This window comes from Glarea lozoyensis, assembly GCF_000409485.1.
Source record: "Glarea lozoyensis ATCC 20868 chromosome Unknown GLAREA10, whole genome shotgun sequence".
In the NCBI taxonomy this organism is placed as follows: domain Eukaryota; kingdom Fungi; phylum Ascomycota; class Leotiomycetes; order Helotiales; family Helotiaceae; genus Glarea; species Glarea lozoyensis.
In genome coordinates, this window is record NW_007360984.1 from 1865273 (window position 1) to 1886947 (window position 21675).

The window sequence follows — 21675 nt, forward strand, 5'->3', positions numbered from 1 at the left end:
GATTATATTTCAATACCGAGCTCATGGTAGTTACTACCCTTTAATTTATAACTATGTTTTTCATTGGCATAGTTTAACACTTCACATCTCCATCACATCTCCATCACATCCAAAAGCCACATTTCAAATCATTAAACCTTCAATTCAACCCCCCCTTACTTCCTCTCATCCTACTTCTTCTCCTCAAGCACGACCAAAAAATCACCATCCGGCGTCATGATATTCAACATCATCATACTCTCATTCTCGCGTCTCTCCACATGAATCTGCGGTCCATGCAGGCTTCTCAGAAAACTCAACGCCAGTTCTGCGTCTTTGAGTTTCGGGTTCTGCTTGCAGATGGCGAAGTACTCGGTGTCGGAGATGCGGGTGGTGGGGATGGCGATGTAGCCTGCGTCGAAGATTTTGGCCTAGGTGGTGGTTTGTTCGGTGGGGGCGAGCATGGTGGATGGTGGTGGTGATGGTTGGAAGGTTGGTGGTAGTGGAAAACTTTGCTTGTTTTGTAAAGCGGATATGGTGATGGTGAGAGTGGTTCTAGTGTTTCATTGAGGATTTTGTGGAAGATTTATACAACAGTGATCGTGTTAATAACTGTCACATTAAGCAGCGTTGGATCAAATATTGATTGGATGGGCGTTTTAAAATCTTAATGATATCTCTTTACCTTATTTGTAGTTAAGTTGGTGTTGAATGAAAAGACTTATACGTCTAATCTCAATACTACGTCAAAGGTGATTGTAAGCCTGTTTCTTGAGAAGGCTGGTACTTGGTTCACGATTGGATAGAAAGAGGTTTCTTTGAGTAATATTGAAAGGAACCTTTACAACAAGACGTTAAGTCTTCATCCCTTGTTTATTTAAAGTTGTGATTTGCTTCTTCATAGTTCTTTGCAAAATTTTCTTTTCAAGTGTTCGGACTTCGAAGTAAAAAACTGACAAACTCTGTTGTAGTCTTTGTTGGTTCTCGATTTTCTCTTCATAATTGGATTTTACTAGGAAGTGGGTAGGAAACGGTTGAAGTGTCACTTTCATGATAATGCACGTATTATGAAACGATGGACTTTAGAATAGAATATGTTTTGTGATTTATGTATATTGACCTTTTCATTTCTCCTAAGTAGCACCTTTGCAAGTAAATGAAGACCAACTCGTACGACTAACTAAGCAGCCATCTACCTTAGTCACCAGTCTGCCTTCTTCAAGCTCAAACCGTGATGTGAGAAGCAGCGTTCTCAGAAGAATTAGGTACAAACTCATCATCAGACTTTTCGGAAACTGGGGTGTGAGAACCAGAATCCTCAGAGGAACCGGCGACAGAAACTTCTTGTGGCTTTTCGGAAAGAGGAGTTTGAGAAGGAGCATTCTTACTAGAAGACTCTGAGATCTCGTCAAAGTGTTCAGATTCATTATTATCCAAGTCTTCAAAAAGGATAAATCCACTCGAGTCATAACGCAACAAAGCACGATTTCTCCAATCATCTAACCACTCGTAGGCTCTCTCTATTTTCGTCTTGAGCAAAAAACGGGGGTCGGAGTCTGCGGGGAACCTTGTAGCATTGGCTATCCCATCTACAAACAGCTTCAGCTTTGATCGTAAGATGTCCGCGCTGTGAGCGGACTGAACTAACCTGTCGAGGCAGATCTGAGAACGAATGAAATACAAACATTCTGCGCGTTGTATTCTTTCACAATAGCTCTCTTTCTCAGCAAGCTTTCGCTTCGTTTGGTCGAACTTAATGGCCTTGTCGTGGAGCTCCTCAAGTTTCGACTTGAGAAAGGAGATTTCCTCGCCCGGTGGGATAACCTCACTTCGAAGCTTAGCAAATTCTGCTTCGCGTTTGGAATCCTGGTCTCTATATTCGGCGTTTTCAGCATTAAGCTCGTCAACATTATCAAGAAGCCGCTCACGGCTAGCTTCGCTTGCGCTAAGCTGGTCTCTATATTGCCTGACCTCGCATTCAATCTTAACGACCTGGGCTTCAAGTTCAGCCTTGTCAGCAAGAAGCCTTATATTTAGCTCGAAAGTCGCGGAAGGTGTGGCGTCATTACTAACAAGGTCTGCTGCACGATTTGCGAGTTCTGTTTCAAGTTTAACCAGGTCTATCTCACGTTCGACCAGGTCCTTTTCATGATTAAACACGGCTGCTTCGCGTTTGACTAGGTTTGCTTCGCGTTTGCAAAATCTTGCATGATCTTCCAAAAGCTCAGGTTGATGGTTGAAAGTGTTATTCGCCTCCTGTTGTAATGAGTCGGCTTTAAGTTTAACAACCTTACTTTCACTTGCGGCAAACTTAGCATCACCCTCTTCGCTCGTTCTCTTCAGTTCGGCAATCATGGTAGTGAGCTCGAGAATTTGATCGTCAAGACTAGTGGTTGGCGCAGGTGACTTCTCATCAATACTCTCGTCTTGTCTGTCCTTCCTAGGATGCGTATCAACGACCTCCTTTTGCACTTCTTCAAGACCCGCCTCTGTTTGGGCAAGCATAGCTTCCATCCTTACCTGTGTTCCATCAAGCAGTGCTTGAATCTTTGCTTTCTTAATAATTTTTCTATCCTTGCGGATGTCTTTTCGAAGAGCTTTAAGGTGTTGAATGAGGACGTAAATCATGAAGCCCATGGCAAATGAAGCGAATCCTATTATGGATCCTAAGGTGTAGGAGACGACTCCAACTGTGATATATCCAGGTTCCATGATTTGGTTTTATAAGTCGAGCTGTTGTCTGGGTTTTTGTTTGTGGTGATTGATTTGATGATTGACTCAGGTATTCAGGTCGGTCGTTGAGTTGTAGAACAATTGATAAGAGTGTAATAAGAGGGAAGGGAGGGATATTTGTAGATATCTGCAACGAGACCCACATTGATATTTATGCTGTCTTACATAGTTGCTGCACTGTTCTAGGCTATTAGCGTAGAAGTGTTTGTTTGACAAACCAAGAACGCCTCTGCATTCATTGTTCGCGCATTTCATAATTGAGAATTAAGCGAGATTGTAATCCGAGTGAAGGCTGGCAAGAACTCACTTTTATTTTATTCTAACAGAAATTAAACTCATTAGGATTTCAAAACTGATAAAGCAACTTGGGAGGGGCTTATTTCATGTGTAGAGATTAGATTATTATCACCTGCTTTGAGGATTGGTAAAGTGATCAAAGACATTCAAAATCGTCTCTTGAAGCGTAGGCACAAATACAAACAATCTTGCGTACTTATTTTTTTTTAGGAACATAGAACACTGATATGACAATATGTGTCTGCTCCGAAGCCCTTGTATCCTTTTCCTGTTACCGGAGGCTTTGTCTTTAGGCGCATGGACTCATACCAAAAGCACTTTGACTGGAAACATACATTTCAACTGCTTTTTGTCCAGAGCTGTCTTGAGAGGGGTACTCTCAAAAATTTCTCAATAAAGCGTAAATTGGTAGTTGTAAACCGCTTGATACATATAGTCGACAGCCAAGGTAAAAACCCCGGAATATCAGCTGGGTAATGAGTCCTTCACTACAGCTTCCACCTTGTTTCCAGACTTCATCAGCCAGTGTCAAAAGTTCCGTATATGCTGTGAATGAGTCTTGATGGAGAATCGGTCTAAATAAACATGGAAGTGTCTCTTGACGGTTACTTCGCAGTTCTATATCAATCAAAAAAAGAGCCAAGTTCATTCTTTAACCACCTTATCCCGTTCTTACCACGAACTCACCACTCTCCATGTCACAAACACTTCGCATACTACCAACCACTTGAACTTCATCAACCATCCGACAAAAGCCCCATCAAATTCCGCACATTCACCTTTACCCTCCAATTCACCTCACCCTCCTCGCTCCACCCATCCACTCACCACCTAATCACAAACTCCCATCCCCCCAACTTACATCAGACACCTTTATATATTAGAAATAATTTTTTTTGTCAACTAGTAGGAAGATGGCCTGGTCAGCCCAGCACTTCGTATCCTTGTCAGGGCCACTCACAAGATACGTTGAGACCGGCGACGCCCTACTACGACAAGAACATCCGGCATGATGTTCTCTAGCGCCATCGCGAGAACAACAAAAGACGTAGGCATCCGACACTGGAGGTGGCAACAGAGCTGAACTTTTTTGTGGTTTTGGTCTTGTGGTCCAGTGGTTAGACCGCAAGGGAGTTATGATTTTTTGTGGCGTTTGGATGTCGTCTGGCTTTTTAGCGAGTGAAATGGTGATAGTGAATTCGCTAAGTAAACAAACTTGAGACTCATGGGTTGATGTTAAAGCCAAGAGCCGTAGTAAGGAGAGAACATCCTATATTCGAAATAGATAATGACTATGTAGAGATTATTTCCGGTCTGAACATATTAACTTTTGTAACAGATCAAATTGTTACTTTAGAGCAGTGAAGATGTCTATTATTCTATAACAATATCATTACTGATCGGTTGAGTGTACATATTAACATACAGTGTCATACCACAGGAACGACTTTCGGTACCACCCACCAATCATGATATCCATTACCGGCAGGTGGTATCTCCACTCTAATCTTAATGCCGTTAGGTTCCTTCCCTGTACTTTCTGTTGCTTTTTTGACCGCTGCGATTGTGATGCCAGTAAAAATACATGCTTTCAGGCAATCTTTGATGTTCGCTAGCCAGCTATCATATGAGCCTTGGCAAAATGCATCTTTAGCAGTCAGTTTGCTCATCACCTCGAAACCTTTCCTAGCTCCGACGGCGGAATCAGCTGCATAGCGAAGCAGATCACTCAATGACTCTTCCGGTTGTGATACTGCGGTTTTGAGATCATCGTATGGAATCAACTCAGGAAGACCGATAGGTTGAAAAGGCTTCATTCGCACTTCATAGCGGTAGAGATCGTTGCTGTATGGCCGCGGAGGCGTAGGAATAAGTAATAGACGGTTGAGTACCGTGAAAAGACATGACAATGCATCAGCCAAACCATAAGTTGCAGCAGCCTCCATGGTAGAGTAATTGATGAAGGACAAAGCGTTGATATATTGGGTTTGTTCTTCTCCAGAAAGGGGTGACTTCCGACGTGCATCGTTCAGTGCTCGCACATTAAATCCTCTAATTCTCTCTAAATGTCGCATTCGGGTCTTCGCAAGATATTGTAAATACCAATACATGGTTGCGAGCTCGTCGGGTTGGTACACGAAAAGCTCGAATCCCATTTGAACTAGCCACTCCATCTGGCGAAGCTTGTAAAGATATGACCAAGAGGACAACGGAAATGAGTATACAGGCTCAGAGGATATCTCCCTATCCCTGATTGGCTCCTCTTTGGTATATTGGCGCAGATCGACATCTAATTCCTCGGCATCAAGTTGGAGAACTTCCCAGTCTGCAATTAGACGACACAATGTTCGTCGAATGCGACACCGGTTTTGGCAGATTGTTCGGAGAATATCCAAGTATGAACCCGCGGCTCGCGCACGGAAAACTTCCATCTGATTCGCCATCTGATGTCGAGAATCACTAGGAACCTCAATCTCATCGTTTGAACGGTCAAGGAGTTTATGTGCGGGTAGAACAGTGGTCGCTAGATCATCGTCAAGAATCTGTCGGACGGACATTGTGCCAAGGATTACCATATCTCCAAAGATGTAGTGTTGAAGTAATGTACGAATGTATACTGAAGGTTGAGGCTTTCGAGCTTGGAAAAAGGCGACGAACGTCTATAAATTAGCTAAGTCGAAAACACTGGAGTGAGGGGCTTACCATAAGACTGTGAGAGTCGTAATACGTTAGGACCTCAGCTGCTACAGAACCATCTCGGCATAGCCTCTCCATATGGTCGAAGGCGGTTTCCCAATTGAGATCTACTATGGGACGTGGTGGTACTGTACTTGCTAATTTGCGCTGTAATTTTGCACTAAATGATGCTGGCACTGGTTTTGCCAGATTTGCGGATGACTTTAGTGCTGGTAATATCCCCTCAAGGTTCTGCCAATGCTTTTTGATATTTTCTACTGAAGTCCTTGAGTCTGCCTCTTCGACAGTCCGGAGAAAGGTCTCACGGAATTCCAAACGACACCTTAGTGCCAGCTTCAGCTTTTCTGATATATCATTACGCAATTGCAATTGCTTGGTTGTGTCCAAAAGCAGCTGCAGGACGTCGTCTATGTCAATATTCTCGAGAAGGCTTCGGTTGAAAGTGTGCGTGACAAAGTCCTCTTCCTATAAGCCAGTCAACACACAGGTGCATCGTCAGCAGGACGTTTTGTACCTCATAATAATGCTCTGCTTTGACTCGCTCATTAACGTAGCTGCATGACTTGACGAGTCCTAGGCAGTACGCCCGAAGGATCTGAAACGTTAAGGGTTCGTCTGAAGCACTTTCACTCCTGTCAAAATATGTCTCGTTGATTTGAGTTGGACATGGATCTAGTAATCTGTCTATGTATAGACTCGTGAAAATGGTTTGCCCCAATGGATGTCCCATATGCCAAGCCATCTACAATAACATCAGTATTTTGAGCAGAAGAAGAAGCTATATCATACCTCATGACATATCAGCTGGTCAATGATGCCTACAATCTCCTCAGGAAGTAACGGTTGCGTGAAATCATAGTCGTCGTCCATCGTCTCACCAGGTTCTAGGTATCCGCTATCCATTTTAGGATCCATGATCTACGCTGTTTAGCTCTGCTAGCCCATCAAATCTAGACAAATCCCTTACTTCCAAAGCTCCAACAGCCTCGAATAAAGTAAACAATTCATCTTTCACCAGTTGCCCAACATCGAGTTCTACTGCTATCAACACGTGATCCTTTTGAAGGAAGTGTTGACCATGACATACGTTGAGCGGCATGAGTAAAGGCCTCTGTGATATCCGTCGCAATAACGCCGTCACTTTTCAGCGTCGGCGCTGGGGGAGGCTCATTGTTCCATGCCGCAAAGGCTGCAGCAGATGGGTTGGGCTCTCGTCCATCCTCCACATCCAGAGCGGCTACCTCTGACGAAAAATGTCAGAATTATTGCTTAGCAAACTCAGGGTGGCACTTACGCTCGATAACATCATTTGTGATCTGATCATTGCCATTGCCATGCATCGTGGCGCAGAGAACTCTTGATGTTGATTTGTGTTAAGTGGGAACTGTAGGAACGAGTGAAATTTAGCAATCGGGCGTCTTCGCTTGGGCATCAAAGTCGCAGAGCAATGCCTTTGACAGCTCAGACTACGTTTCTCACATCTGAACTCTCATTAAATACTTGCACAATGGCATACAGTAGTCTGGCATCAATCCGTGTTCACTTCACACACATGTTTTAGTGTTATCTTTGGTGTAATGCCTACTACGAATCTTATGTCTAGTCTCATAGGTGAATCAGTTGGTTAGGAGACAGCAAGGCTCGGTAAGAAAATGGTTTCTGGGATTTTAACCCCATGGCCAAAGAGTTTTGCAAGTGTGATGGTCTATTTTTAAGTTTCGGATTCATTCTCCCGATCCTCAATGATACAAATGTACAATGTCGTCCTTGCGACCCTTCCCTCAACCATGCTTCTCAACCATGCCATCGGTTTCCCTCGTGTTCTTAAGCATCAAATTTACGATGAAGACGCTGACTCGACCGCAGCTGCAGCATTCGCATCCGCAACGCTCTTCATGTCGCCTTGCTTTCCGTTCTGCACCAATTCCCGTCAGTCAAATTCCATCGGCAGCTCACCGGGGGACGAGCGATTCAGCGGCCACACTTACTGTCCATTTGGCGAATCTCAATTCCATCTCCCCTCTTCGCTCGGCTGCCAATCTCTTGTCATCTTTCAAGCTTCGTCGGACGACTCGTGCGGCGACCGAGAGGTATTTGTTGTAGCTGTAGAGAAGGTAGTTAGCACCATTTCCTTGGGCGATTGGGATCGCCTAATGTGGTTGTTGGAAATCAAAACGTACGTGAGACCCGAAGCTTTCCACGCGAATGCCATTGTGTATGTTGGTCGAGAGAGTTCAGTGGATTGATGTGAATATGGTTGAAGGAGTCGAGCTCAGAAATTGAGGTTCTGGAACAATTTTGAGGCCTAAGGCAAACAGCACAAAATGTCGTCATCACGTGATCAGTGCTGTTTTCACTGTGCACTGGAGGTTGCATGTACTCCACCGTGCTCTGTACAGATTGATATACAAATCTTGAGACGATCAAAACCAGAATCTTGTAACTTCGCTTCATTGCCGACGGACCTCTGAGTAAGAATATAAAAAACTTCCATATCTACAATACACTCTAGGAGCTGTTGATACAACCCACCCCGTCCCACCTAATATCCAACCATCTATACCTTGAGTCCAAGATCCTCCGCAAATGGCAGAACATACAAATCTCCAACAGATGAGACTGTTGCTTTGCCCTCCAACAGCGCCTTTGCAGCCTATGAATAATGTTAGATTAACCGTGCAATGAGGGGGGGAAATTGACACAACTTACCGCTTGCAACTTATCAGCGCTGACAGCCTCAACACTCTTACCAACCTGGTCAATCTGGAACGGCTGTCCACCATGGACGAGACCAGCACCAGTTGCCACAAGACCGGCTTCGATGTTCTGGCCTTCTTCCAGCGCGCGGTATTTCGCAAGAGCCACGGCCTTGGTGAAGTCTTCTTTGCTGATGGATCCCTCAGAGATGCTCTTGAGTGACTTGACAGCCTCCTTGGAAGCGTTGCTGATGGCGTTTGCTGAACCGCTGAATTGGACAGTCAACAGTCCAGCATCGGAGTAGGAGTAGTGAGTAGTGTTAGCGCTTGCGCCAGGGAACGAGGAAGCGGCCTTGGACAGAAGGGAAAATCCAGGACTCCATTTGATACTTGATTGTCCTCCTAGAAGTGCCGCAAGAACAGCAATTTCTGGCTTGTATGAGCTACCGGAAGTGAAAGAGCTGGATCCAGGGAAAGCGATGACCATTGAGTTTCCTGATCCGTGGGCAATACGTTCTTCTCCTCCAAAGTATTTCGTTGGTTCGCCTGACAATGGGCTTGCTCCCGCTGGAACGTCTCCAAAGAACTCGCCGACCCATTTGGCCAATTCCTGCTGGCTGGCTCCGTTCGCGACAACTGAAATATTTGACTTGGCATAGGCGGATTGAGCAAAGTCACGAATTGACTCCTCATTCAGGTACTTGTTAAGAGGTGTAGAGGACGAAGGATATAGCGGCGTCCCTAGACCTCGGTGGAATGCAACGGAGTGTGCTGAGTTGAGAGCGAGAGCAGACACACTACCGAGGAGCTTCTTCTGGGCAAGCTTTATCTGTGGCTCGATCTCCTCATGGTATTCGTGAGCTACGGATTATTCGTCAGCAAAGAGTCTCGCCAAAAGCATACAGCTTCAACCTACCAGTGTACTTGGTCTGACTAACAACCTCCCCAAGTAGTTCCGTGAAATATGGCAGATCTTCTCGCAGGAACTTGGCCTCGATGACAAGAGATTCGCGGGTGTGATATGCGGTCAATTGACCTCCAAGAAGCTCAGATTCTCTCGTTACTCGTAGAGCAGATCGTTTGAAGGTATTCTGCGCATTCGCACAAGGTTAACGGCCGATCTCGAATTCAACACTGTCTCTTCCTATCCAATTGGCTCACCTTGAATGCAAATCCCTCCAATCCAACGGTAAGACCTGGCAGCGATTGATATCTCGTTCCGGCCTTAGCAATGACCGCAAGTTTCGTAGTAGGACCTGCGACATCTCTGCTGGCAGTTTTGACGCCGCCGACATCCGCATTCTCATACGAGAATGATGTTGATCCTGAAGAGACGGCAGCTAGGCCACGTCGGTTTGTCGGCTTCACACAGCATTGCCTGCGGAGGGCAAGCTGCCCATTTCTACCAATCGCCGACCGTGAGATCATTGTCGGAGGGGATGTGCGATTGGGGGTTTGGTTTCCTAAGATTGAGTCGTCGTTGAAGCTCTTTTTGAAGTCGGGATCTGCCCCATCCAATGGCAGGGACAGAAATTCGAAGCAGCCGAATTGCGGATTACATAAGCGAAAAACTCCCCGCCCGGGCCAGCCATGCATTTCGTGGACTGAAGTTCGAAATGTCCCCCACCACATTAAATTTTATCTCGTCCTCGACAACAAGACGCAACCTTTTGCAAACCTCAATGACGCACCGGTAGCATCTGTGGAAGCTCTAGAGGTCTCGCAATAGTCTCTAGTAGCAGTGAAATGTCTCAGGTATGCTGCTACATATTCTGTTCAGCCTGGCCGTGGAGGAGTCAGTGGGGATAGCTATTAACTGACATTGAAACAGTCTCAGTGCATGGTCGAGCTCTGCGCTCTTCTTGTCCACGAAACATATGGCGAATTGGCTTCCGTACGTACTGTATCTTAACAATAAGATAATTCCCTTTTATGCTTTGCATTTCCATCATTCAGGCCAAGGCTACTCAATTGAAGTCAATTTAAACTGACATCTGACGCAGCGCATCTTCACCATCTTGCTTCGCCGAGGAAGACTACCTATCCCTACCCTAGCGCGACACACTCGACTCACCCCCAAACAACTTCGGCATGGTCTCGTAGTTCTTGTGCAGCAGAATTTAATATATCATCACACCGATTCAGTCACTGGCGTGACGCATTATGAAGCGAATTATAATGCGGCATACGCGCTCCTCCGGTCAGGAAAGATCATGAGCTTTGTTGAAACGAGGCATGGAGTACTTGCTCGAGAAATAGTCCATAACCTGCTGTTGTTAGGTCACACCAAAATCTCAGACCTTCTCGACGCTTACGAGGCGCAAAAGAAAGAGCAATTTAGGTTGGCGCAGCTTGCGCGCGAGGAAGCACAGAGACAACAAGAAGAAGAACAAGAGGAGGCTGCGCAGTCAGACGAAAACGGCGATCTCAATGGAGTTACGGAAATACGTTCTGATACCCAGATTCCTGACCCTATTTCTGCCAGCTCAGGACAAATACATACCGCCCTAGCAAGACTGTTCAATGCTGGGCTTATAGAGCGTGTCGTAGATAGCATGTTCAGAAGCCCTGCAGACATACAAGACGAACTTGAGAAAGAACTGGCTAGAGAATCATCTGGAGGCGTGAGGACGGCTAAGCAGAAAATCGAGATCGCAAATAGGCTCAAACACAAAATTCGCGATCTCAGAAGGGAAGGAACTGAATGGCGCCCACACCCAAGGAAGAGGCCATTCAATGGTGATCACGCAAACGGAGTTAATGGAGCGAGCAAGCGACGTCGGCTGTCCTCCGGGGCTGCCAATGGAGAATCGAACTACGAGGACGACGGGTCTTATCTTGACGTATGTTTAAGGATTGTCTTAATGATCTGATCAGTCTGCTAATTTAGAGTAGGCCGATCTAGTAATTCGTGTTAATTACGAAAAGTGCACAGTCATACTCCGCAACGCCCAGCTTGTGGAATTGGCAAAGCATAAGATAGGGAAGACTACCTCACAGATTTATGCTCAGTTTCTCAACCTCCTTGAACCTAGGCTCGCCCGATGTCGGCCAGATATTGATTCTGAAGAGGATTCGGGTCCAACCGCCACTATCGAGCAGATTGCTGCAACTTTGGACAAGAATGTTGATCCTGGGTTCGGTATTGGAAAACTTTCTTCGGCTCGAGCTGACAACGTAAAAGTTGAAAAACTCCATCAACCTAGAAAAAATGGTGTTTCGGCACCTGATGTAAAGGACAGCGGAAATATCAATGGATATTCAAATGGCGTGAACGGGAACGGACATGCTGTGAATATAGATGACCATTCTGAGGAGGAGAGTGATGATCCGATTGGGCATTCGCCAGTTAGAACGACGAAGCGCCAGAAAGTTACTTTTCAAGACGAACACGTATCTCGACACGCGGGGCCAGAAGAAAAGGCCAGCCGTGTCCGCGAAGTCAGGAATCACATCGAGTTGTTGCAGCACAACGATTGTCCATTTCTCTACAAAAGTGCGTTAAATGGAGGCGGAGGATACAGCGTCAATTTTGAGACATTGATCGAATACATGCGAGAGGCAGAAACTGACCAGTTGCTGCTCGACATGTTTGGGGATAAGGCTCTTCGTATGGTTCGCATATTCAAGAAGTATGGAAAAATCGATGAGAAGGCGCTAGAAAAGGCGGCTTTGATCAAACAGAAAGATGTTCGAACGAAGTTAGCCGAGATGCAAATGGCTGGTATAGTCGAGATTCAAGAAGTGCCAAAGGACGCGAATCGGAATAACGGAAACACTAGGACAATATTCCTATGGTTTTATGATTGCGATCGAGTCCTCCAGGTGCTCGTGGACAGGGTGCTTAAAGCCATGTCCAGGCTGCTTCAACGACTAGCCCACGAACGGAGAGGTGCACAAACGATCCTCGAGCTTATTGAACGATCTGATTTACGGCATGCTGATCCGGAGGCGTATCTCGAACCACATCAATATAAAGATCTACAAAACATCAGGCGTAAAGAGGCGATGTTGATGGGTCAAGTAGGTCGGTTGGACGAACTAATAGGCATTTTCCGAGATTATTAAATAATACCTGCACGAAATAAGGGCTTGTGGATATTCATAAAAGTACAGGGCGGGAATGGTCGCGAATCATTTGCATATGGGTGGGCGTCATCTGGTTTTGCGGCATCTTTAGCAATCGGCGTTATAATGTGCAGGAATGGGCGGTGGATTCATTTCCTGCCAATCTTGGATGGCTTTGTGATACCATAGATTTGCTTGTATGTTCTTTGGACACGATGATGAGACATGTAAAGCTTGATCTTGTATGTTGCATGATCTTTTAGCTATATCGAAAGCTTCCTCCTTAGTTGCGAGCCTATGCTTGCATCTTTGATCTGGATTGTTGAACACAGTTGCTCCATTCATCCGACCTTGTAGATAGACTCTTTTGGATTAATATCTTGACGATTTTAGAAGTGTTTTGATTAGGATAGAAGATACAGAGTAAAGTCGTTTGTAGCATGAAACGACTCTTACACTACATTTGACTGAGTTTTGTGTCGGAGTGCATTTTATACTCCTTCAATACTACCTCCGTAAGTTGGCTTGGTATCTGCTCATTTAAATAATCAGAAATGGTTGTGCAGTACCTATACCCAGCTTTTACCTCAGCAGAGATTGCGATCGCGATAATAGTTTAAGTAGACTTGTCTCCAAAAATAGTTTGTCAACTACTTGTACTTCGTAAAACCCAGAACAAACCCCAGTGGGGCGCCTGTGCTTCTTCTAGAAAATACGATAATACAGGGTGTTAAGCCAATAGTAAGCCTAGAATCTACTATTTATTACTATAACAAGTAAAGTCTGTAAATGGAGCACAGACGCCCCACTGTGGTTTGTTCGGGGGGAGACGAAGTACACCTAGGCATATGTCGCCGAGGATTGACTAAACTGACTGAGCAGGGGTGCTCCGAAGCTCGGACCATACCCGCAGATTTTCGAACGCAATCATACACGCGCATAGGAGACTTTTTTTGACCAGTGGATTCTTGTAGAGGAACTGCATTGGATTTTCTTCTCAGCTTTTTTTTCTGCGGCCTCTTCGTTTTCTCAATCTCTTACGGCTTGTTACTCTTCCTTTTTGATTTCAGCAATTCCAATCTTCTCGCAATCATGTCACCCGGAGCAGTTGGGCCAGCCTCGGGCACATCATTCAAGAAAGAGTCAACGGTGGCACGTTTATTAGGTTCTGGTATGTATTGATGTCTGGGATTTGAGATATGCCTCATACTAATAATGTCAGGTTCTGCCGGTATTGCCGAATTGGCCGTCTTCCATCCTGTATGCTCCTATTCGACGTCGGATGGATATGAATGACAACTTACGCAATGAAGGTCGATACTATCGCAAAACGATTGATGAGCAACCAGGGAAAGGTAATATCATGAAAAATACTACGGTAATTCTTGTGGTCCGAGCCAATCGCTGATCACTCAATCAGATTATCAACGCAACACAATTGAACACTGTTATCTTTAAGGACAAGGCCGCCGCACCTGTAGGAAAGAAGTTCTTTTCGCTATTTCCTGGACTAGGATATGCAGCTGGATATAAGGTAGTTATATGCCATTAATTTTCCAGATTTTCAACTGACACGATGTAGGTTCTTCAACGAATCTACAAGTATGGCGGTCAGCCATTCGTGCGAGACTATCTTGCCAAAAACCACGGTACGACCTTCACAAACACATTTGGAGACAAGACTGGCAAAGCTATGATGAGTTCATTTGCTGGAAGGTGAGAACAATTCTCGGTGGAGACAGCTTCATGGTAACTGATAATTTGGTAGCATAATTGGTATTGGAGAGATCGTCCTTCTTCCATTGGATGTGCTCAAGATCAAGCGTCAAACAAATCCCGAGGCATTCCGTGGTCGAGGCGTAGTTGCGATTGTTAGAGATGAGGGCTTTGGGTTATACAGAGGTTGGCAATGGACTGCGGCCAGAAACGCCCCAGGATCATTCGCCGTATGTGCCAACTGATTGCCTCATGTGTTTTGTATGCTAACCGACGATAGCTCTTCGGTGGTTCCGCGTTCACCAAAGGTTATCTCTATGGATTGTCAGATTATAATAAGGCATCCTGGTTCCAAAACTTTGTTGCCTCCATCGCTGGAGCATCTGCTTCGTTGCTAGTCTCTGCACCCCTTGATGTTATCAAGACCCGAATTCAGAACAGAAATTTCGAGAACCCCGAGAGCGGTTTCAAAATCGTTAGCAGCATGATGAAGAACGAAGGTCCATCGAGTTTCTTTAAGGGCTTGGTACCAAAGGTTTGTGCTCTCTTGTTCCGTTCGTCAGTTCATTACTAACATTTTTATAGCTTTTGATGACTGGTCCAAAACTGGTCTTCTCATTCTGGCTCGCACAAACTTTGATTCCAGCTTTCGATTCTGCTCTGTCCAAGTAATGTAGGGTAATTAGGGTCTTATGGTGTACCTGGAGGATCGGTTTATGGGTTGGAAAAGTACGGCGTTACATATGGTAGAAATATATAATACTCTATTTGTAAATATACGCAGATTGCTACGCTCAAGCTATGAGATTTAAGCTACCTCCACTCAAAATTATCATATAATTCATGTCACTACTTTACATATTTGAACCATTATCGGAAATAGCATCAACAAAAGGGGGCGTTGTCATGTGATCGTTGATTACAGATGGAGCTTGGGCCACTCCTGAGTCCTGGACCTGAAGTTGTTCAAGCTCGAAAAGTTGTTAGTGTTCAAGAATCGACAATTACAACCAAACACACACTCTTCCTTACCAAATCCAAGATGCCTGCCCCTACCTACATCATTTCCAAAATTGGTGACCCCATCTTCGCCATGTTCATTGGCCTCGGAGCTGCTGCGACTAGAATCAACAGAGAGGAGAAAGAGCAAGGTCGTTCTACCCAAACCACAATTGATGCTGGATTACGGTAAGCAAATTGGTCGGCAGTATGTAGGCAATGGCTAATAGTAAATCGTAGAAGACTTGGCATACGGAAAGCCGACTCGACTAAGAACGTCTAAAACAATGGAGGAAGGTGTTTCCCGCAGAAGCCTCTGGGAAAGAAACACCCAGACATTCTGTCGCCTTTCCAAATTACTTTTCTGATGTCAACAACCTTCATCCCATTCGTGTGGTGCCAGTATTGGCTATCATCTGGTTTTCTGTATTCTATAGGTTCATCATCACCTTACAAATACATATATTTCTCGACGAGCCGTCGTCATCTACCATGGACGGGTATAGGAGTTGGAGCATGATGGAATGGCAGTCTCGGTTCCCAAGCTCAGCCGTTCTACCTCGCACTCTCAATCATTCAAAATCTATTGGCGGCCTGTCTGGTGGGAGGAAATCATACGATCCTGAGCATAATGAGCGCTACGGACCTCATAAGTTATCTTTCGACCCGTCGGTAAAATCAGCAAGCCATACGCCCCGTCGCCGGCGCCACAAGATCACTCTCGAGAGCACTCGAAACGATGAAAACAGCAGCGAAACAAGTCCAGGCATCTCGCCAACCCCCCCTACACGACCAAATACCCTTTCTAGAGCGTACAAATCATCGTCCGGGTCGAATTCTGCTTGTGCTACGGCAGGTAATCTCTGGGTTCTGAGCTCAAGAAAGCCTTCGAAGCTGTGAGTGGCCATGCGCTCGTAATGATGTACTCCATATTGATATTATCCTGCTAGGTCAGTCTTGGAAAGTGCCGCACCTTCGTCTTCAAATCATAACGAGGAGGCCTTTAAGTTCTCTCCGAGTGACTCTATGGTGCCGGGGTCGCGTCCAGAACCCAACTTCTCCCCTTCCAACCACCATCCGGACCTTGTATTTAGCTTGCCTGCTGACTCAAGCACCACCTCAACAATCCATCGTGTCACATCTTCTTTGAATGGAACACCTCTACCAGAGGGATCTTTTGACAAAACGAAGTCAAAACTGCCTACTGGACAACTCCCAAAGACACCTCCTATAAGCCCACCGATCATCCGCCATCTGCCTGCGGGCGAGAACTCTAGCTTTGATCAAGAATACTTTTCTGTAGACACCGACCCGGTTGATCTAGGAGAGGATAAACCTTGTCCTCTGGCATGTCAAAACTACGCGGATCGGCAGGGCCTCCTTTGGGACAGGGCGAGCCGCATGCTCGAAAGACATTTCCTGAATCCGGCGAGCCTAACCCAGTCAGAGTTCGCATCATTGGTCTCCAATCGCGATGAAGACATCTCAAATTGGCTTCAGAGCAACATTTCGCCAATCATTCATCGGACTGTAGCAAATTGGACCCAGGTAAACAGAGATTTGGTCGAAGCTGGTATATCTCTTTGTGAACTGAAGGAGAAATTCCTTGATGAAATTGAATTTATGGATCACTCTGAGCAAATGGAATTCATTCAAAGCTATAAATTGATTGAGAGTCGGGTCATAACTGCCATGGAAACCCTCAACTTTACAGCCCAACAACGTCGGGAACTTGAATCCATGTCTATCGTGGAAAAGTATGACTACATCACAAGCTGTGTTACGCTTCAAGAGTTGGAAGAAACGATTGCACCGTCAAAAACAATCAACGACAGTCGGAAACCGAATTGTCGTCAGACCAAGGTGGATTATCTCAAGGCGGAGATAGCTGAGAAGCTCAGACACCTTCAGCTAAAGCTTGAGGAGATGAAATCAATGGACAAGTCGACGGACAAGCTCGAGGATGGGCTGTCACGGACTACTAAGTCCCGTGTGATATGGAGATCCGAGGACTACGATCATGACAATGTCGAATTGCCCTCTTATGGGGAGCCGGAGAAGGAGCATCTGAATAAACTCTCTATAGTTCGCACTGCACCTGTCTATCGCCAGCGGGTAGCACACGACGATCCCTTCATCGATAGAACGGACTGGGAGGGGAAACCCTTCTACGATTATTCGTCTCCATCTCAGTATCCTCGGGCGAACGATCCCACCACTTGGGACCTAGGAAGCAGTATCTCGGATTGCACGAGTGTACCATATTATGATGGGATCGAGTACCAACATTACGTGGATAATAATTGGCGTTGTTACGAAGACAGAGCCATTTCTATTACCAAACGAAAAGATCCCGGTGCGGTCTTGCCAATCCCTGACCAGGCGGTTGACTCCAGTGTCAAAAACCGAGTTCTGTACGACACTCCTGATATCTATGAAAAAGCCCAGAAAGCTGCAAAAGAGATATCGGATATCTATCAAGTTCTGGAAAGACGTTCTGTTAGTTCTCCGAAGACACACGAAAACTATAAGACTGGGGATGATGAACAGCACAGGGACTCTGCTGTTTGTATAGAAAGGGATCTTCTGCCGAATCAGCGAAAAGAGAATGTAACAGCACGCAATACTAATACGATACCCGTCATTAAAAAGCCCTCAATGTGTAGCATCCTGTCCGAGAGCTCGACAACTTCAGTTCATGTTGTGTTGAGAAAAGTCAGTGCAAGCAAACCAGACCACATTCGACAAAATCTGGCGACCAGTATTCATATCGAATTGGTAGACGCTCACGACAATGCAATTAGTTCTGACGTTGGCAAAAGCTCTTTTGAAGCTGGGAAAGAAGATGTTCTATCTGTCGACCTCCCAAGAAACAGAAGTGTCCGGAAGAAGATCAGCAGGTTCTTTGGATCTCTTAAAAGGGGATCTCTCAGACGTAAGGGACGGCCAAATGTAGTCATGGATGAGTGAGCCTATCAGGACTTCGTTCTGCGTGCTGTCACTGTATGCCTGTCTGGTGAGTCGGAGGCTTTATGGTGGGGTGTTATCAAATTTTGTTTATGGGAGAGTTTGCATTACCGGATAGATTGGGTCTATCTATGTTTGCTGTTGGTGTCTGGGATGGTGTGCTGTCACGTATCAGCTCATCGTGAGACATTAGGTCATGTTGCTAAATCAGAATATTATTTTCGTTAATACGATCAAAGTCTCACAAACAGTTTATAAATTCGTTATGGCAGAAAGCATCGTATTGTACTATTCCCAAAGTGCAGCATACCAACAAACAGTTCATACCCAGTTCATAATTGATATGATTCCTTGCCTTGCCCGGGTGACCTAATCCTCCTGGACCTGAAAGGTCGCCGAGCAAACTGCTGGTACCGCCTCATATCATCACACTTCGGTGGCCCTCCACTTCCCCGTCCCAGAGTATTCGCAGAACCTGAAGGAACAAAATGAAAAGAAAAACTGCCATTTAATATTGTTGCACAAGTTTAGGGTCGAGTCTCTGTGGTGTCGTCGTGTCGCTAAATTTCCAAAGTCCGTTCATAGCCGCCGTGAATGTTCCGAAACGCCAGCCAGAGATAACAGATAGAGAGAGCGTCGGGGGTTGGTATGGTCGTCATCGTGTCGGAATGCGAGCTTACGAGGCCTCTTCGAATGAACCGAAAGTGTTCTCACCAGAGTATGAAATGTATAGGAACCTATTATTGCTTTTGTCAGCTTGATGTGCCTATTACCCCGCCACCGCTCTTCCAGCTGAAGTCAAAGCCGCAAACGGAAGGTGAAGAAATAAGGTATACATACCCGTCCTCGTCCTTGTGCTCTTCGTAAATGGAGCTCATCAACGCGGCTGTAGGTGGAAGCACCTCGTCGACGAAGATGAAGATGGCCTTCTCGGGGGAGAGCTTGATGCGCTTGCGGATTACGTAGACGAACTGACCGACGGTGAGGTCCGCTGGCACCAGATACTTCTTCTTGTCGATGGTCGCGATGTCAGATTTCTCTACCTTTTCGCAGATGACGGGGATACGATCGGAGTACTTCTGACGCTGGAGGATGTTAGTTCTGCTATGCTGCACAATGTGGGATGGGGAGGGAGCTTACGATGCGTTCGGCTTCAGCCTTGCGCTTCTCGAAGGGATGTTCGTCCTTAAACTTGGATCGCATATTGATGGTGTTGATAAGTGGTGGAGTAAAGGGTATCTAGTGTTCGGAGAACTTGGGTGTTGTGCGAGGATGATGGAGTCGATGATGGTGTTGTAGAAGGTTGGAGTGCTGGTCTTTGTACTTGTTCCCCGCCTCTTCTAGGTAGACAAGCTGCTGATTCACCGCTGGGGAATCCGAGACTCACCCGCTAAGCCCCTCCAGTCACACGGTGGTGAAATCGTCACGTGGAATTAGATGAATATGTGATCAAAACGGCAAGCTAGTTGAGACACGTAGAGCGTGACTAGGTGTTTAGTAGGTTCAATGTCGTTATAAACTGCCAATGTCTGAGTATGCGTTTGCCTTGTCGAATCACTCCGAATCCGTGGTGCTGCGTCCGGTGAGGTTCTTTATCCACTCACACCAGCCACTGTGGCTGGCCCAAGAAGCCCCCGGACCACCTGCAGCTGCGACGTTCGGCTTTGAACCCTGTCATCACCCAAAATAATGACACGATCGAACGGTCCCCTCTTCTCACCACAACTACCCGCTCAAACCACGCTCCTTTCCGATCATTCCTCTCCAGAATCACCTCACTTCGGAGTTGTGGTCTCACGTTTATTGTATGATAATTTGAAGTTAACGCTCGGCCGCGGTTTCTTTTCCAATTCGTCCCTCCACCAATATGTCTTCTTCTATAAGATCATGTTTGCGCCTGTCGAGCTCGAGAACTTTGAGGACGGTTCCTAGAGCTCAAAGATATCTTTTGCAGCAGAGAAGAGGCATTCAAACTCCTCCACCGAACCCGAAAGGCGACCCAACAGCTCGAAAATCTGCCGCTCCCCTCAAGCCAGTTCCGTTTGCGAAGACAAGAATTGTAGTTGGTGTTATATTTATAGGACTCTTGATACGCTCAATGGTAGGTTCTGATGGCCTATGATAATTTCAAGAATTGTGCTTAGAATTTATAGGCAACAGAAGAACCTGCGAAGCTTGATGCGCCGACGATAGCAGAGAGAGACAGTCTCGCGAAACGAGAAAGTGGTGTCACAGAGAATTCACCAATGCGATTGCGTATGGAAGACTTCATAAAACAACAACAGAAAGAAATCGTAAAGGAATTGGAAGCTATAGATGGCAAGAAATTTCGCATAGACACTTGGACGAGAGAAAATGGTGGCGGCGGTATTTCCAGTGTGCTCCAAGATGGAAATGTGTTTGAGAAAGCCGGAGTCAATATCAGCATTGTTTATGGAACTTTACCACGGCCAGCTATCGAGAAAATGAGGGTCAATCACAAGGCTATTGATGCAGACATACAATCATTGGACTTTTTTGCGGCGGGCCTAAGTATGGTTTTACATCCAGTCAATCCAATGGCACCTACAGTACACCTCAACTACCGATACTTCGAGACGGAAAATCCAGACGGAACAGCAAACGCATGGTGGTTTGGAGGAGGAACTGACCTCACCCCAAGCTACTTATTCGATGAAGATGCGATTCATTTCCACAAGACAATCAAAGAAGCTTGCGACAAACACGACAAGGATTATTTCCCTAGGTTCAAGGCGTGGTGTGACAAATACTTTTACAACAAGCACCGTAATGAATCGCGGGGAATTGGAGGAATCTTTTTCGATGACCTAGATGAGCACGAGAAGGACCAGGAGAACACATTCGCGTTCGCTCAGAGCTGTTTAAAAGCTTTCTTACCATCATATATTCCCATCATCAACAAGCGGAAAGATATGCCATACACAGAGAAGGAGAAGGAATGGCAACAAATTAGACGGGGAAGATATGTAGAGTTTAATCTGGTGCATGATAGAGGTACCGCTTTTGGGTTGAACACCCCCAGTGCAAGAGTTGAGAGTATCTTGATGAGCTTGCCACTGACGGCAAGTTGGAGATATATGTATGAACCTGAGAAGGGAAGTCGAGAACAGAGGCTTGTGGACGTTTTGAGGGAACCTAAGGAGTGGGTATGATGGAATCTTAGAGCTGGAGCGGATTGTAAATATGGTGTAAATTATGTAGAATAACTAAAAAGAGGGGAGTTGAAATGAACACTCGAAAAGATCATTCAAAACAAGGTTCTAAATTCCTTGCTTGGACACAGTATATTACTCACTACTTTCGTACCTTGGATTTCTACACAGCCAATACCGTTCGAGAGCTAACAAATCCGAATTCTAGTATTACCAAATTCACTGGCAAATTCCAAAAGTTCTCGTATCTAAGTCCGAACTCGATTTCATTTTCACTCCCCTTTCTTAGCGAGGCGCATTACCTAGACTCCTCTATATTCTTTCCATCTTCATCTTCTTTTGAAACCACA

General features: G+C 45.6%; 11 protein-coding genes across 11 annotated transcripts; 6 read left to right on the plus strand and 5 right to left on the minus strand.

The window, feature by feature from the left end:
• Positions 1 to 260: 260 nt before the first annotated feature.
• GLAREA_05627 (uncharacterized protein) lies at positions 261 to 461 on the plus strand (the record flags this gene model as incomplete). The annotated part of the gene is made up of 1 exon (XM_008078916.1): positions 261 to 461. One exon carries the CDS (start codon positions 261 to 263, stop codon positions 459 to 461), a length of 201 nt encoding a protein of 66 aa, XP_008077107.1.
• Positions 462 to 1203: 742 nt separating this feature from the next.
• Positions 1204 to 2691, minus strand: GLAREA_05628 (uncharacterized protein; the record flags this gene model as incomplete). The annotated part of the gene is made up of 1 exon (XM_008078917.1): positions 1204 to 2691. One exon carries the CDS (start codon positions 2689 to 2691, stop codon positions 1204 to 1206), a length of 1488 nt encoding a protein of 495 aa, XP_008077108.1.
• Positions 2692 to 4439: 1748 nt separating this feature from the next.
• GLAREA_05629 (uncharacterized protein) lies at positions 4440 to 7046 on the minus strand (the record flags this gene model as incomplete). Its single annotated transcript, XM_008078918.1, has 7 exons — positions 4440 to 5669; positions 5713 to 6171; positions 6221 to 6448; positions 6496 to 6624; positions 6674 to 6741; positions 6794 to 6949; positions 7001 to 7046. The coding sequence occupies 7 exons, from the start codon at positions 7044 to 7046 to the stop codon at positions 4440 to 4442; spliced, it is 2316 nt and encodes a 771-aa protein (XP_008077109.1).
• Positions 7047 to 7543: 497 nt separating this feature from the next.
• On the minus strand, positions 7544 to 7918 carry GLAREA_05630 (Epsilon subunit of mitochondrial F1F0-ATP synthase; the record flags this gene model as incomplete). Its single annotated transcript, XM_008078919.1, has 3 exons — positions 7544 to 7621; positions 7695 to 7809; positions 7887 to 7918. The coding sequence occupies 3 exons, from the start codon at positions 7916 to 7918 to the stop codon at positions 7544 to 7546; spliced, it is 225 nt and encodes a 74-aa protein (XP_008077110.1).
• A 345-nt stretch (positions 7919 to 8263) lies between these two features.
• GLAREA_05631 (LuxS/MPP-like metallohydrolase) lies at positions 8264 to 9830 on the minus strand (the record flags this gene model as incomplete). Its single annotated transcript, XM_008078920.1, has 4 exons — positions 8264 to 8359; positions 8416 to 9263; positions 9319 to 9493; positions 9564 to 9830. The coding sequence occupies 4 exons, from the start codon at positions 9828 to 9830 to the stop codon at positions 8264 to 8266; spliced, it is 1386 nt and encodes a 461-aa protein (XP_008077111.1).
• Positions 9831 to 10148: 318 nt separating this feature from the next.
• On the plus strand, positions 10149 to 12470 carry GLAREA_05632 (Winged helix DNA-binding protein; the record flags this gene model as incomplete). The annotated part of the gene is made up of 4 exons (XM_008078921.1): positions 10149 to 10157; positions 10234 to 10296; positions 10406 to 11245; positions 11298 to 12470. 4 exons carry the CDS (start codon positions 10149 to 10151, stop codon positions 12468 to 12470), a joined length of 2085 nt encoding a protein of 694 aa, XP_008077112.1.
• Positions 12471 to 13562: 1092 nt separating this feature from the next.
• GLAREA_05633 (Mitochondrial carrier) lies at positions 13563 to 14858 on the plus strand (the record flags this gene model as incomplete). The annotated part of the gene is made up of 8 exons (XM_008078922.1): positions 13563 to 13641; positions 13693 to 13730; positions 13784 to 13825; positions 13891 to 14004; positions 14053 to 14186; positions 14239 to 14416; positions 14467 to 14721; positions 14772 to 14858. The coding sequence occupies 8 exons, from the start codon at positions 13563 to 13565 to the stop codon at positions 14856 to 14858; spliced, it is 927 nt and encodes a 308-aa protein (XP_008077113.1).
• Positions 14859 to 15111: 253 nt separating this feature from the next.
• GLAREA_05634 (uncharacterized protein) lies at positions 15112 to 15468 on the plus strand (the record flags this gene model as incomplete). The annotated part of the gene is made up of 2 exons (XM_008078923.1): positions 15112 to 15374; positions 15426 to 15468. The coding sequence occupies 2 exons, from the start codon at positions 15112 to 15114 to the stop codon at positions 15466 to 15468; spliced, it is 306 nt and encodes a 101-aa protein (XP_008077114.1).
• A 209-nt stretch (positions 15469 to 15677) lies between these two features.
• Positions 15678 to 18155, plus strand: GLAREA_05635 (uncharacterized protein; the record flags this gene model as incomplete). The annotated part of the gene is made up of 2 exons (XM_008078924.1): positions 15678 to 16081; positions 16136 to 18155. 2 exons carry the CDS (start codon positions 15678 to 15680, stop codon positions 18153 to 18155), a joined length of 2424 nt encoding a protein of 807 aa, XP_008077115.1.
• A 673-nt stretch (positions 18156 to 18828) lies between these two features.
• Positions 18829 to 19355, minus strand: GLAREA_05636 (Ubiquitin-like protein; the record flags this gene model as incomplete). The annotated part of the gene is made up of 3 exons (XM_008078925.1): positions 18829 to 18889; positions 18993 to 19237; positions 19293 to 19355. 3 exons carry the CDS (start codon positions 19353 to 19355, stop codon positions 18829 to 18831), a joined length of 369 nt encoding a protein of 122 aa, XP_008077116.1.
• Positions 19356 to 20019: 664 nt separating this feature from the next.
• Positions 20020 to 21325, plus strand: GLAREA_05637 (Coproporphyrinogen III oxidase; the record flags this gene model as incomplete). Its single annotated transcript, XM_008078926.1, has 2 exons — positions 20020 to 20253; positions 20306 to 21325. 2 exons carry the CDS (start codon positions 20020 to 20022, stop codon positions 21323 to 21325), a joined length of 1254 nt encoding a protein of 417 aa, XP_008077117.1.
• Positions 21326 to 21675: the final 350 nt, after the last annotated feature.